Source organism: Lampris incognitus, chromosome 15 (genome assembly GCF_029633865.1).
Source record: "Lampris incognitus isolate fLamInc1 chromosome 15, fLamInc1.hap2, whole genome shotgun sequence".
Classification (NCBI taxonomy): Eukaryota; Metazoa; Chordata; class Actinopteri; order Lampriformes; family Lampridae; genus Lampris; species Lampris incognitus.
This window is the reverse complement of record NC_079225.1, coordinates 10,650,711-10,666,431: the sequence shown is the minus strand read 5'-3', so window position 1 is coordinate 10,666,431 and position 15,721 is coordinate 10,650,711. Positions and strand designations below refer to the sequence as shown.

At 50.9% G+C, this 15,721-nt stretch overlaps 1 protein-coding gene across 1 annotated transcript in view; it reads right to left on the bottom strand.

The window, feature by feature from the left end:
• rfx6 (regulatory factor X, 6) overlaps window positions 1–14,601 on the bottom strand; it is a 26,892-nt gene extending 12,291 nt beyond the window's left edge. Inside the window, exons 1-15 of the mRNA XM_056294128.1 lie at window positions 14,448–14,601; window positions 13,446–13,605; window positions 13,012–13,135; window positions 10,261–10,322; window positions 10,024–10,101; window positions 9,792–9,819; window positions 9,574–9,681; window positions 9,054–9,131; window positions 7,700–7,813; window positions 6,706–6,755; window positions 6,332–6,491; window positions 5,625–5,769; window positions 3,561–3,670; window positions 2,532–2,649; window positions 645–767 (exon numbers count right to left, since the gene is read on the bottom strand). Of these exons, the coding sequence (XP_056150103.1) occupies window positions 645–767; window positions 2,532–2,649; window positions 3,561–3,670; window positions 5,625–5,769; window positions 6,332–6,491; window positions 6,706–6,755; window positions 7,700–7,813; window positions 9,054–9,131; window positions 9,574–9,681; window positions 9,792–9,819; window positions 10,024–10,101; window positions 10,261–10,322; window positions 13,012–13,135; window positions 13,446–13,605; window positions 14,448–14,601 (1,612 nt within the window). The remainder of the gene's footprint in view (window positions 1–644; window positions 768–2,531; window positions 2,650–3,560; window positions 3,671–5,624; window positions 5,770–6,331; window positions 6,492–6,705; window positions 6,756–7,699; window positions 7,814–9,053; window positions 9,132–9,573; window positions 9,682–9,791; window positions 9,820–10,023; window positions 10,102–10,260; window positions 10,323–13,011; window positions 13,136–13,445; window positions 13,606–14,447) is intronic.
• Between the last annotated feature and the right edge of the window lie 1,120 nt (window positions 14,602–15,721).

Below are 15,721 nucleotides of genomic sequence, written 5' to 3'. Positions count from 1 at the left end.
TTATGATTTTATACTTATCTGTTGTGTTAACTTTTTATTGTCTACCCTGCCTTGTTTTGGCTTTATGCCGCCTGACACAGTGCTGCTGGTCTTCTACTGTGCTCTCTAAGGTGTGCTTGAGTGCTCTGAATGGCGCCCACAAATAAAATGCATTATCATTATCGTTACTATCATTATTATTGTAGTATAAATATTTTTTATGTTTTTGCGAGGCTTAGGCAATAATGCTTAGCTCGGGTCCCCACCAGCAGTCTGAAACCTTAATTTGTAGGAAAAAAAAAAACAAAAAAAAAAAAACAAAATGGCTAAAAAAAAATAATCTGAAAATTGTGTGTGGAGGGATTTGAAAACCAGCAAAAGCAGACCGCCGTGGTGAATAACTAGCAGCCCCCCGGTGTACAGCGGACTTACTGCAGATTTGTCACGAAATCAAGCAGGTTTGCACCAGAACTTAACAGCCATGATCTTTATATTTATTGAATAATGTTTCATACATATTTAGAAAATAATTAATAAATAATATTTATTATTTAATAATCATCAGGTGCTTTGGGTGTCTAGAGAAGTGCTATATAACTGCACTGGTGATTATTGTGATCTCTGTAAGCCATTGTGTGTGTGTGTGTGGGGGGGCAGCATGGTACCTGCGTTTCTCATGTATTTGTCCAAGAGGTTCTGCAGCTCTTGCTCCTTGTCGTTGTTAAACTGCGTCTCCAGGGCCAGCAGGATGTACTCGTCCAGCAGCATCCTGACCAGGTGGAAAGAACCTGCCGGGCCACATGCACATGTCAACATGTTGCCGACCGAGCACGCAGCGCATTGTCCATTTTCCCGCTCACGTCTGCCGACTGTGGATACGGCTCGATACCGCCGGCCTGTCGTTTGCCTACCTAGACATCCTGAAAGTGTGCCGACATTCTCAAATACAACAAGCACACCGACTTCATTACACGCACTTAGAAAAACTACTACAAATCAAAGGTGCAGTATTATTATTATCATCATCATCATTATTATTATTATTATTATTATTAGCATGCTCATCTCTTTCACAAACCCCTCCCTGCAGGTTCCTCCTGGGAAGCCCAGAGGGGCCACAAGACAACCTACATCCTTGTTGATGTTCACTCTGTCCACCTTGAACGAACTTGGCCTGACGCCGATAACGCGGGGGCAACTCTCACCCGGAGCAAATAAGTCAGGATGTTGACCCCTGAACCCTATACACATTCATCATCCCCCCCCCCCCCCCATCATCCATTGTCCGAACCGCTTATCCTGCTCTCAGGGTGGCGGGGAGGCTGGAGTCTATCCCAACAGTCACTGGGAGGCAGGCGGGGACACACCCTGGACAGGCCGCCAGGCCCTCACAGGGCCCACACACACACACCTAGGGACAGTTTAGTGTGGCCGAGTCACCTGACCTACAGGTCTTTGGACTGTGGGAGGAAACCGGAGCTCCCGGAGGAAACCCACACAGACACGGGGAGAACGTGCAGACTCCACACAGAGGACGACCCGGGACGACCCACCAAGGTTGGACCGCCCCGGGGCTCGAACCCAGGGCCTTCTTGCCGTGAGGCGACCGCGCTAACCACCGCGCCGCACAACGATAGGTCTGTTTCAGATCCCCCCCCCCAAAAAAAAAACAAAAAAAAAAAGTTTGTAAAATAACGCTCCATCGTTTGTGGCGCGGAGCGTTTGTAAGCTAACCACATTTCATTTCGAACCCGGGTTTCGGAGGCGATCCCTCACCTGGCCGTTCCTACTACCGTTTTTGACCTTTCGGGGCCACCTTTTGGCACGGGGGGGGGGGGGCGCTCGCGCGGCCCCGCCTCCCTTTGTTTGAGCCGCGGCGAGAGAACCAGATGACGCCACGCCACACCGTGTGTGGTTGAGACTCAACGAAGGAGCCGCCAAATGGTCAGTGTGTGTCTGCACACGCACATCTGTTTGTGGAGGGGGGGGGGGGGGGGGGCTACAAAAAGCCAAATGTTTGTAGGTCTGTGTGTGTGTGTGTGTATGAGAGAGACTGGTATTCAAACAAAAAGCACGCGACACAGAGATAAGACGGTGTTTGCCCAGGGCCGGTCGGGCTATTACAATTTATGGCCCTATTGTAGCAATCTGCTCCAAGCTGGCTTGAATCAAACCTGTGTGTGTGTGTGTGTGTGTGTGTGTGTGTGTTGGGGGAAGGGGGGGGAGGGGGTCTGCTGACACAGTCCATGACGCAGACCGGATAATGGGAGCGTCGGGGAGTACAAACTAAACAGAAATAGCTGAACTGCTGTTAGTTCTTGTTATTGTTTCAGTTAATACGCCGTCATGAAACCGGGAAGCCTTACTCCTTCCCCCTCCACCACCTAGTGCCACCCCCCCCCACCCCACGTAGTGCACCCCCAGCACACGGCACTAGGTTATTCCTGCGCTTCCCAAGGTTAACGCTGCGGGGGGGGGGGGAGAGTTTTCTGTTGTGCGGGTGTATGAACCCCTTGGTGACTCGTGCTACACCTTTAGGAAGTGTGCCGTACCGAAGCTGGAGGCGTTGTTGAGCGTGAGGTTGTGCATCACTCTGGCACCAAAGAAGCTCCACCTGAGCAGGAAGTCCTGAGCTCTCCTCTTGACAGAGCGACCGCTCTGCTTCCCCGGCTGAGAGATTGAGAGAGAGAGAGAGAGAGAGAGAGAGAGAGAGAGAGAGAGAGAGAGAGAGAGAGAGAGAGAGAGAGAGAAGCGAGAGAGAGGAGAGAGTGAGAGGACAAAGAGTGAGAGAGAGCGAGGAGAGAGTGAGAGAGAGAGAGAGAGAGAGAGAGGAGCGAGAGAGAGCAAAGAGAGGAGCGAGAGAGAGAGTGACAGACAGAGCGAGAGTGAGAGAGAGGAGAGAGTGAGAGGAGAAAGAGTGAGAGAGAGCGAGAGGAGAGAGCGAGAGGAGAGCATGAGGAGAGAGAGGAGAGAGTGAGAGGAGAGAGAGCAAGAGAGACAGAGGAGAGCGAGAGAGCAGAAAGAGAGCGAAAGAGAGAGCAGGAGAGAGAGAGAGAGCATGAGAGACGGGAAAGAGAGAGCAAGAGAGACAGAGGAGAGTGAGAGAGTGAGAGAGAGAGCAGAAAGAGAGCGAAAGAGAGAGCAGGAGAGAGAGTGAGAGAGTGAGAGAGAGAGACAGCGAGAGGAGAGAGAGTGAGAGAGTGAGAGAGCGAGAGATCGAGAGAGAGAGAGTAGCACAAGGAGACAGCGAGAGCGAGGGAGTGAGAGGACAGAGCGGGAGACAGACAAGCAGAGAGACAGAAAGAGAGAGAGAGAGCGATAGAAGAGATAATGCAAATGAAAAAAGGATTTAATACAGCATGACTGGCAGCTGGGCTATTCTGATTCAGCATCCTAAACACCCTCCACCAAGCCTGCCATGCTAAGCTTTGCGAGACGCTTATAAACGCAGAGCGTACACCAACCAAGCACAGTGTCACAGTAAACCTTCACAGCATCTCTGCGCAGGACTCCCCAGACCACAAGGCTCAATAGACAGGGAACCACACCCCTTAGGCTGCAGCTAAACAGCTGGGAGGTACCTTGATGACCTTCTGTTCCACAACGGTATCCAACCATTCGATGAAGGACTCCACCGTCGCGTTTTTCTTCAGCAAGTCCTTAAGCTCCTGGAAGATGGCTATGGAGTCATCTAGAAGGGCGGGCATGTGGAGACCATGTGGAATGGGAGGGAACAGCAGTTACCGGTGAAGGCTATGACAGTCACACCTCAACAGAAATGCCAGTTCAGTGTAGGTTTATTAGAGTAAAACACAAGGAGGATTTTTATTGAACTTCCATCCACCCATTATCCAAACCGCTTACCCTGCTCTCAGGGTCACGGGGATGCTGGAGCCTATCCCAGCAGTCACTGGGTGGCAGGCGGGGAGACACCCTGGACAGGCCGCCAGGCCCTCACAGGGCCCAACACATTCACACCTAGGGACAATGTAGTACAGCCGAGTCACCTGACCTACATGTCTTTGGACTGTGGGGGGAAACTGGAGCCCCCGGAGGAAACCCACACAGACACGGGGAGAACATGCAAACTCCACACAGAGGACGACCCGGGACGACCCCCATGGTTGGACTACCCCGGGGCTCGAACCCAGGACCTTCTTGCTGTGAGGCGATCGCGCTAACCACTGCACCACCGTGCCGCCATGCACAGCTTTCCAGTTGAGTGCTCTTATTTAGAGAACATCATAGTCACACAGCACTAAATTCCACTTGCATTAGCCCCGACACTTTAAAGGTAATGGTTTCAGATGTTAGCCATGTCCAACAAGCTCTCCGCGGCATAACAAACACTATGAAACAAATAAGATTCAAAATATAAAATTCTTTGTTCAAATTATCCACACACACAATACAAGGCTAATATTTGCTGCTTCTACCAATACTATAGCTGTGTGCCAAATGCCATCTCATCTCATCTCATCTCATCTCATCTCGTCTCATCTCATTTCATCTTCCCCCGTTTGTCCGGGGTCGGGTCACGGTGGCAGCAAGCTAAGTAGGGCACTCCAGACGTCCCTCTCCCCAGCAACATCATCCAGCTCTTTCTGGGAGATCCCAAGGCGTTCCCAGACCAGACTGGACATGTAGTCCCTCCAGCGAGTTCTGGGTCTACCCTGGGGTCTCCTCCGAGTTGGCCATGTCCGGTAAACCTCCAAAGGAAGGCGCCCAGGAGGCATCCTAATCAGATGCCCGAACCACCTCAACTGGCCCCTTTCGATGCGAAGGAGCAGCGGCTCTACTCCAAGCTCCCTTCGGATGGCCGAGCTCCTCACCCTATCTCTAAGGTGGAGGAAACTCATTTCATCCTCATCCACGTACTCGTTCTGTGTTTAGAGTATGTACAAGGTTCAGCGTTTTCGGTTTTTATTTTTCAAAGCCATCTAGCATGCCGAATTTTGCCACAGGAGGACACTGTTACATAACCTCACACAAACAGGAACAACTTTTGGATCCGTGGGAACATAAAATCCGGGTGAAAATCCGTTTAAAAATCTGGGTATTTTTCGGTGAAAATCGGTAAAAACCGAAAATGCTGAGCCTTGAGTGTGTGCTGTGTTCACACTGGAAAAGGGACAAAATGAAGCACAATTCAAAATCCCAACAAGCAAACTAAATCTGCTGCATTTCTGAGTGTGCTGCTGGTGGACACTGTTGTCCCACAACACACAAGGAAGTGAGACATGTGGAGTCGCCAGCCGCTTCTTTTCACCCGACAGTGAGGAGTTTCGCCAGGGGGACGTAGCGCGTGGGAAGATCACGCTGCTCCCCCCAGTTCCCCCCTCCCCCGACCGACCAGAGGAGGCACTAGTGCAGCGACCAGGACACATACCCACATCTGGCTTCCCATCTGCAGACACGGCCAATTGTGACTGTAGGGATGCCAGACCAAGCCAGCGGTAATTCGGGGATTCGAACCGGAGATCCCCGTGTTGGTAGGCAACAGAATAGACTGCTATGCCACCCGGATGCCCAATATATGGGCTTCTGACATAGTAGATACTATATAGTGTTAGTGTATAGTATTGCATTTGAAACACAGCTTATTTCTTAAAGTTTGTTTGCGCAACAGATGCTAGCTGGCATACACTCAGAGTAGACATCTGCATCCTGGTCTCCAGCAGCGGTGATGGTCAGCAGAGGCTGAGAGCTGATGCTGTTGAGGTCAACCTTCTCAATGTCCACCACCATGCTGTCCACAACGGCCTGGTCAAACAGGGCTGGACGGGCAATCTGGAAAGACGGGAGGGGAAGACAGGAACGACATCAGTGAAAGAAGGAGGAAGGGGGATGGGAGGAGAGGTATGAGAAGGAGATAGGAAAGGAAAGGAGAGGAATGGAGGGGGCAAGGTAGGAGTGGTGGAAGGAGAGAAGAGGGGAGACATTCAGGGGGGTAGGTGGGGGTAAATAGGAGCGATATGAGAGGAGATAGGAAGAGAAGGAGGAGGAGATAAAGGAGGGGAAACAGGAAAGGAAAGAGGAAAAAGGGAAGCACTGAGGGAGAAAGAAAGAGAGATATGGCAGATGGTTTTTCAATCATGTCCCCCTATCCTATAGTTTAATATATTCTCGTCAAAGAAGAACTATAATAAGAGAGACACAAGTGAAAGTCCATTAACCAAAACATCAGTTTGTACCAGTATAAAGGAACAATAAGGACAATGTGATTGGAATTTCTACCAAGGAGTCCTGCTGTGTTGTGTGCAGAAGTCTATTCTACCATGCTGTATTCTCTCCCCTTTTATTTCAGTCTATTTTACGTCAAGTCTGTTCTATGATCCAGTCGGTACTGTACCTGTGCCAAGTGCAGGAAGGAGGTTTGCCTCTTAAGAGAGGAGACAAAGCGCCGTGCAATGGGAAGCTTCTTAGCTGCAAGGCATCCCGGCAGGTTCTCCAGAGAGGAGACCAACCAGTGCTCCCAGTGCTTGGCAAAGTTACGGATGTCCGCCAACAGACTAAGAGACAGAACTGGTTTTAGAAACACCATCTCAATCAGCCAATCAATCAACGAGTCAATCAATCATTGTCCTACATATTTGGTCGCTCTAGCCCTTGACGTATGCTCTCGTTGCTGTTGATGCACTATAGCAGTGTCTCATTTCGACTGACCCAAGCAGCTTTCTTTATTTAACACAGTATGTAGAAGAATATAAAGCCAATGTGACACACCTTTCTGGCATCTCTTGCATGGTGGCAGGAATAAGAACATCAGTCAGAACCTGATAAGAACCGAGAAAACACTGATGAGAACGACCAGTCGAGTTTGGCTTTCTTTATAGAGGTGAGATGTATTTCCTTATAGAGGTGAGATGTATTTCTTTATAGAGGTGAGATGTATTTCTTTATAGAGGTGAGATGTAGAGTTGGACAATTTGATCATCTATCATGTTTGGAATTATGTGCCAATGAACCTTGGACCTTTTTTCCAATTGGACAGTGTGTCCAACTACTCTGGACACCACCTAAAGTCCTCCAGTGATTGTTGAATGACAATCTTGTTCTGCTTCCGGTGTGGGAAGATGGCGGCGCAAACTCACGTCTGCAGCAGCCTCACCCAGTACCATCCATGCAGTGTCTTTGTCTACATCTAGAGCCTCGTCCAGCGCTGACTGTGTTTTTGGTGTCGTCACGTGGAGTGTGGGGAGGCATGTCGAAGGTGTCTGGCTGGGAGAGCTGGTGTTGAATCGGCTAGGGCCGCCTGGTCTGCTGTGTCCGGTGGGCTCAGGGACCACGGCCCTGCCTGGAGCTGCGCCCGAGGAGGAAACACCGAGGGCGGTCTGACAGGACGCAGAAGCGGGGCAGGCAGGCTAACTGCTAGCCCATGCAGACTGGCAGTCTGACAGTTATCCTGGTGTTCCGTGTCTTGGACAGTGAATTTTTTATTTTTTTTTGTAGTTTGACTATATATGCGTTCTTGTAGTTCGGATGTGTCTCTGTATTTATGTTGCACTGCTGTGGGCTGGGGGAAACGATATTTCATTTCATTTCATGTGCACAGGTGCATGGAATGAAATGACAAATAAATGTTCCCGATTCGTGGTACCAGTCCCACATGCTGGATTTTATTATATATTTAGCATCTGACTTGCCAAATCAATTGGTTTTTGAGTAAATCTGGACGGCTTCCCTGGAGGAAAAGTTGCCCATATCCAGTTATTATTACCTTATAGAGAATGGAGTCGCACACACAGAAGATGTCCACTATAACAGGATTTTCCAGCAACGGCAAGAGGTGGTCGGGCATGCCCTGCCAGAAATGGAGCAGGAAATTCTGTATCTGAAACAACACATAAAAAAAAACAAAAAAACACGGTAGTTTCCAGGGAGTCCAAGTAAACAATAAACCTGATTTGTTCTCACATTACTGCACGGGCTGAAGCGCTACCTGTTCTATTACACCGTTCTTTTCTTAGCTTTTACTCAAGGAGGCTGGTCGAACCTGAAAGAAGAACCGCCCGGGGTTTCTTTGCACTGATGCCAGGATTTAACAACCTCTTCCTAAACATAGGAAAAACTAAGGAGGTCCTTACTGACTTTAGAAAGACCAGCGCCCACCATACCCCTCTGACCATCATTGGCATGGACGTGGAGAGAGTCAGCAGTACTAAGTTCCTGGGAGTTCCCATCACAGAGGACCTCTCCTGGTCCTCACATGAACTGCACTCTCCAAGAAGGCCCAGCAGCATCTTCACTTCCTGCGGCATCTGAAGAAAGCGAGTCCCCCCCCCCCCCACCCATCCTCATCACATTCTACAGAGGCACCCTAGAGAGCACCCTGACCAGCTGTATCTCTGTCTGGCATGGGAACTGCGAGGCCTCTGACCGCAAACCCCTACAGCGGAGAGGGAAGACAGCTGGAAAGATCACAGGAACTGCCCTCCCATCCATCCAGGCAGTTTATGATGCATGGTGCACCCGGGAGGCTCTCAGCATCGTGGAGGACCCCGTCCGCTCTTCCCACATCCACTTCACCCTCCTACCCTCTGGCAGGAGGTACCGGAGCATCTGTGCTGCCTCCACCAGGCTATGGAACAGTTTCATTCCTCAGGCTGTGAGGTTCCTCACCAGCCTGGACACTTAGACCAGGGATAGGCAACATGGCCCAGAAAGGTCCGGTGTGGGTGCAGGTCTTTGTTCCAACCAAGCAGTTACACACCTCATTCTATAGATCAACCAATAGCCTTTGCTAAGGACCTTGATTTGTAGACTCAGGTGTGTAACTCCTTGGTTGGAACAAAGACCTGTACCCACACCGGACCTTTCTGGACCATGTTGCCTATCCCTGACTTAGACCTTCCATAAAATGACTTTTTGACCTTCTTACTCACCGTCCGTGTCAGCTGTGCTTAGGATGTTTGGGTCTGTGAAGTCATTTTTGTTTTTAATGCACTTTTTGTTTTTAATATTCATTCATGAGGTTTGTATGAGACATGCACGTGAGACAATGACAATAAAAGCAGTCCAGGTCCAAGTCTTTAGGTGTTACTCTGGTTTGTGTTGTGTTTAGGGTTGATTACCTCTTCGAAGTTGACATTGATTGCATTATCCAGGATGCACTGACAGTGTGTTTTATACATCATAATGAGGGTGTCCACCTGTGGAAAGGCGGGGGGGGGGGTCAGAAAAGTAACATACTTGCAAGACATGCAAACACGTTGCATCCATCCACACATTCGTCCACCTAGCCGGCCAGCCAGCCAGCCAGCCAGACATCCAGCCAGCCAGCCAGCCAGCCAGCCAGCCAGCCAGCCAGCCAGACATCCAGCCAGCCAGCCAGCCAGACATCCAGCCGGCCAGACAGCCAGCCAGCCAGACATCCAGCCAGCTAGCCAGCCAGCCAGCCGACCAGACAGCCAGCCAGCCAGCCGGACAGCCAGCCAGACAGCCGGCCAGCCAGCCAGCCAGACAGCCAGCCAGCCAGCCAGACAGCCGGCCAGCCGGCCAGCCAGCCAGCCAATCAAACCAATTCTGGAGGGAGTCATAACTGAACAAAAAACTGCCATTTATTCCAACGCCGGAGCAACAGGAGCACCCCACCTTTTCTCTGGAGACGCTTCCTTGCAGGAGAAGATGCTGAGCACTCGGGAAGTCCGGAAGCAGCGTTCCGGTTTTAGAGCTCAGAGAATACTTCCTCGTGAATCCTCCCTATCAAACACAACCACGTCAGTTCTCGGTTTGTTTCAAACCGACCTTGGTCATCTTTTCCACTTCCACAACCATTTCTTTCTTTTTCTTTCTTTTTTTTTTTTTTTTACCTCGTTCTTGAGCTTGCTCCCCGAAAATCTACAATCAAGAAACGAATTTGCAGGTAAATAATCGTACTAATTAGCTTTATTGACGCAGATCTTTTCACAATGCAGACTGGGAGCTTAAACTAAATAGATAGATAGATAAACAAATCAAGCAACCAACAAAGCAATAAATCGCGTGTGTGGGTCTGTAGTGTAGCTACACTAACAATGACAGTGAAGGGCACATTTAGTTTACCTGGTTAGACCTTTGCCGGAGTACACGGAGTGATAGTAGGCGCTGCTCTCTTTGATGCCGATGCCGTAGTAATGGTACCTGTGGAACAGCCAGACGGCATCAGACAGGACGTACTGTACACGGTCCTCGCTCGAACAGCCGGGACATCCCGCTCATGTCATCACATTTCGGGGGCGGGGGCGGGGGTCAAAGCCCGAACTCCATCACACATTGTGAAAGTAAAAGTCGTACACTTACTTTGAGTGCCCCCTGGTGCCTAGTCTTCTGGTCGTTAGGAGAGGAAACTTCTGCCGGATAGTCTGGTGAGCACAGGAAGTCAACCACCATCAGCCTCCCCCCAACATGTCACCTTACACCCCCCCCCCAACATGTCAGCTTACACACCCTCTCCCCCCCAACATGTCAGCTTACACACCCTCCCCCCCCCAACATGTTAGCTTACACACCCTCTCCCCCCCAACATGTTAGCTTACACACCCTCTCCCCCCCCCAACATGTCAGCTTACACACCCTCTCCCCCCCCAACATGTCAGCTTACACACCCTCTCCCCCCCAACATGTCAGCTTACACACCCTCTCCCCCCCAACATGTCAGCTTACACACCCTCTCCCCCCCAACATGTTAGCTTACACACCCTCTCCCCCCCAACATGTTAGCTTACACACCCTCTCCCCCCCAACATGTTAGCTTACACACCCTCTCCCCCCCAACATGTTAGCTTACACACCCTCTCCCCCCCAACATGTTAGCTTACACACCCTCTCCCCCCCAACATGTCAGCTTACACACCCTCTCCCCCCCCAACATGTCAGCTTACACACCCTCTCCCCCCCAACATGTCAGCTTACACACCCTTTCCCCCCCAACATGTCAGCTTACACACCCTCCCCCCCCCAACATGTTAGCTTACACACCCTCTCCCCCCCAACATGTCAGCTTACACACCCTCTCCCCCCTAACATGTTAGCTTACACACCCTCTCCCCCCCAACATGTTAGCTTACACACCCTCTCCCCCCCAACATGTCAGCTTACACACCCTCTCCCCCCCAACATGTCAGCTTACACACCCTCTCCCCCCCAACATGTTAGCTTACACATCCTCTCCCCCCCAACATGTCACCTTACACACCCTCTCCCCCCCAACATGTCACCTTACACACCCTCTCCCCCCCAACATGTTAGCTTACACACCCTCTCCCCCCCAACATGTTAGCTTACACACCCTCTCCCCCCCAACATGTCATCTTACACACCCTCCCCCCCAACATGTTAGCTTACACACCCTCTCCCCCCAACATGTTAGCTTACACACCCCCCCCCAACATGTTAGCTTACACACCCTCTCCCCCTGACATATTAGCTTACACACCCTCTCCCCCCCAACATGTCAGCTTACACACCCTCCCCCCCCAACATGTTAGCTTACATTACACACTCTCCCCCCAACATGTTAGCTTACATTACACACTCTCCCCCCAACATGTTAGCTTACATTACACACTCTCCCCCCAACATGTTAGCTTACATTACACACTCTCCCCCCAACATGTTAGCTTACATTACACACTCTCCCCCCAACATGTTAGCTTACATTACACACTCTCCCCCCAACATGTTAGCTTACATTACACACTCTCCCCCCAACATGTTAGCTTACACACCCTCTCCCCCCCAACATGTCAGCTTACACACCCTCTCCCCCCCAACATGTCATCTTACACACCCTCTCCCCCCCAACATGTCATCTTACACACCCTCTCCCCCCCAACATGTCAGCTTACACACCCTCTCCCCCCCAACATGTCAGCTTACACACCCTCTCCCCCCCAACATGTCATCTTACACACCCTCTCCCCCCCAACATGTCATCTTACACACCCTCTCCCCCCAACATGTCATCTTACACACCCTCTCCCCCTCAACATGTCATCTTACACACCCTCTCCCCCCCAACATGTCATCTTACACACCCTCTCCCCCCCAACATGTCATCTTACACACCCTCTCCCCCCCAACATGTCAGCTTACACACCCTCTCCCCCCCAACATGTCAGCTTACACACCCTCTCCCCCCCAACATGTCATCTTACACATCCTCTCCCCCCCAACATGTCATCTTACACACCCTCTCCCCCCCAACATGTCATCTTACACACCCTCTCCCCCCCCAACATGTCAGCTTACACACCCTCTCCCCCCCAACATGTCAGCTTACACACCCTCCCCCCCCCAACACGTCATCTTACACACCCTCTCCCCCCCAACATGTCAGTTTACACACCCTCTCCCCCCCAACATGTTAGCTTACAGTACACACTCTCCCCCAACATGTCATCTTATACACCCTCTCCCCCCCCAACATGTCAGTTTACACACCCTCTCCCCCCCAACATGTTAGCTTACAGTACACACTCTCCCCCCAACATGTTAGCTTACATTACACACTCTCCCCCCAACATGTTAGCTTACATTACACACTCTCCCCCCAACATGTTAGCTTACATTACACACTCTCCCCCCAACATGTTAGCTTACATTACACACTCTCCCCCAACATGTTAGCTTACATTACACACTCTCCCCCAACATGTTAGCTTACATTACACACTCTCCCCCAACATGTCAGCTTACTTATGTTACACACGCACCTGAGATGCTCTTAACCTGCCTCGGGTATCTGCTGTTGTCATGGTTACCAGCATATACAGTACTATATGATCACACACACACACACACGCACACACACACACACCTCACTATGTAGCAAGTACAAGAACACACACACACACACACACACACACACACACACACACACACCTCACTATGAAGCAAGTACAAGAACACACACACACACCTCCCCATGTAGCAAATGCAAGAACACACACACACACACACCTCACTATGTAGCAAGTACAAGAACACACACACACACCTCACAATGTAGCAAGTACAAGAACACACACACACACACACACACACACACACCTTTCCAAAGGTAGCAGCGCAGGCTGGTTCTAGTTTCTCCTTCCTGCAGAAGTCCAGGTAATGTGCGTAGAGGATGCAGCGGGGAAGACACACACCTTCACACACTATGTAATTGTCCTCTAGCCTGTTGAGAAACGTCATTGAGAAAATTACCGGGATTGTGTTGTTGTTGTTGCACGCCACATGGCTTGAATACACCGTGGAAGCAGTAAATGCCATAACGGTGTTCTGCGAGGCTGTTGTGGGGATACATAATCAATAATCACATAATCAATTAATCAATGTACTGTTATCAGCCCAGGATCTGAGAACAAGTACAAGTTCTGATCCAGCCGCGGCCGCTTCTGGCACACAACACAGAGCGAGCCGAGTCATCCGGGAAGTGCACACACCTCCCCCTCCCCCTCCCCCCCCTGCCTGGTGGGCAGCCTTACCACTGCAGGGTGAGCTGCGTTTGCTTCTTCTTGTCCCGGATGATCTGGGTGATAGTCTTCTTGGACGCGGAGCTGCTCTGTCTGATGGACAGCTCTTTAGAATACTCCACCAGCTCCTGGTCCTCCTCCGAAGACGGAGTCTCATTGCCGTCCTCTGCTTCTGAGGCAGGGGAGAGTCGAGGCGGAGGGGGCGCACATTAGAGGAGAGTAAACCAAGAGAGGAAGAGCAGGTAGAGAGAGAGAGCGGGGGAAGGAGATGTAAGTAATAAGATAAGAAGAGATCATGATAAGAGGGCTGAGGCAGAGCTAGGGCTGGAAAGTCATTCAATATTATCCTTTATTGTCTTCCAATGGTGCTGTGTCAGCACTACATTTGGATATTGCCCTATTGGGATACATATTTCTGTTGTCTAAACGAACAATAACGAGAATCTATTAACTAACATTTCTCACAAGATTATGATTTGAAAACTGGTTTTGGTTTGAAACTATAATTTACATCTACAGTTCAATGTGATGAACTTCTGTTGGATTCTTAAATATGATTTTTTTTTTTTTTGCCTATGCAAGCGAGTAATGTGGTATGTTATACATCAATGTTGGGTAAAAATAGCACCAACCCAGAGAATAACCAACAAAGTAAAACTGGACCAGACAGACAGACTAAAACAGACCGGGCTAGACTGGCGCGTGCACACATATTTAAAAAGTGTTCTGAAATCAGATGTGCAAGAGTTGTAATGCTTTCTCTCGGGGGGGGGGGGGGTAAAACAGGTTGGACTCAGCCATGTGTACCTCAGTGAAGATCATTCCAAGAAACGTAAAAAAAATTTTTTTTTGTTTTTTTAAAGAAAACGGGACTTGATTAAAATGATCAATCAGTGATGTGAATTTCATTTATGTGTTTAGCTGCGGCGTCGCATACGCTGTTGCGCAACGCCAGCGAGAACGGGATTGTTAAACGGCTGCATAACGACTCAGTAGGCCCAAATACTTCTTTACCTGACTTGACGCCGGAACCGTTTTCCTCCTCCAGAACGTCCGCTGCGTTTAAATCATAGCGACGGCCCGGTTCTGGAGAAGCGCAGAACTTCTTGGAGTGCACCAGAAACGTCTCATTCCTGACCGGAGCCTCGCTGTTGCGTTTCATGGACATGGTGTGGTGGTAAAAAAAAAAAAAAAAAAAAAAGGTAAATAAGTAAAGCAGGAAAACCCAATGGGAAGACGCGGTCCTCTGCGGCTCACGTGTCCCCCCCCCCCCCCAGGGAGCGCGGGGCAGCTGTGCGCGCAGGGTTGAACCCGTTCAGACGCCGTGCGCCGGACGCGTGTGCACGCCGCGACAGCGCGGATAACGCGTGGGGACGATGCGCGGCATCACGCTGCCCGGCGCGCTCCGCAGAAGCCTGAACGCCGGCAGCGGGTCTCGCCTTTGAACCCCGCCTCGACTAAGAAAGCGGTCCCGAGGGAGAGCGGACCCGAGACGACTACGACCACCACGTCACGCTGTCCTTGACAAGGGGGCGCGTGCATCATATTTACAGAGGACGGGCTGATATTAATGATTAACGGCCCGTCACCCCTCCCCCTCCTCCTCCTCCTCCTCCTCCTCCACCCTTGGTTTACTGCGCACCACCACGCGGGCCGGCCCGCTCGGCCAGGGCTCAGTTGGTATGAAGACGACGTGAGTTTTTATTGCTCTTAAAGCAACCCCCAAATAATTCCTTTATGATCAGACCACCCCCCCCCGCCCCTGCCAAAACTCAATATTTCACAAACAGCAAGCTCCCTATGACCACTGCAATGGACGACAGCGGGTGGCCGGATATGACGTCGCCCATCCGGTTTTCTTCAGTCGACGCACGTGGCCGACCTCTCAGCGAGCAGCGGACGTGAAGAAGGAGCGCGTTTTGCGGATAAGGTAGGCAAGAGCCCAACAAACCTGTGGACTACTGGGCAATACTGTCACGCGCATGGATGAGTAGACACGCTGGCCGCTGGCTGGCGGGTCTGGCCCTTTAGTCGAGCGGTCAGCGATGCCTCCTGCGGTGCGGGCGATGCGGGTTCGCCTCCCGGCCGCGGCTCTTCCAGTGGCTGCGTTGTCCCCCCCCCCCCCCCGAAATCGCTACTATACATTTACTCTCGCAGTAGGTTCGGAGAAACTGGACCACTGACGAGTTAACCCTTCCCCATTGTATTGTAGCGAATTCGGGGGGCAGTCCGAGATACCGTCGCCACAGCCGGGATGCGAACCCGTAATCTCCTGCACCGCAAGCGAC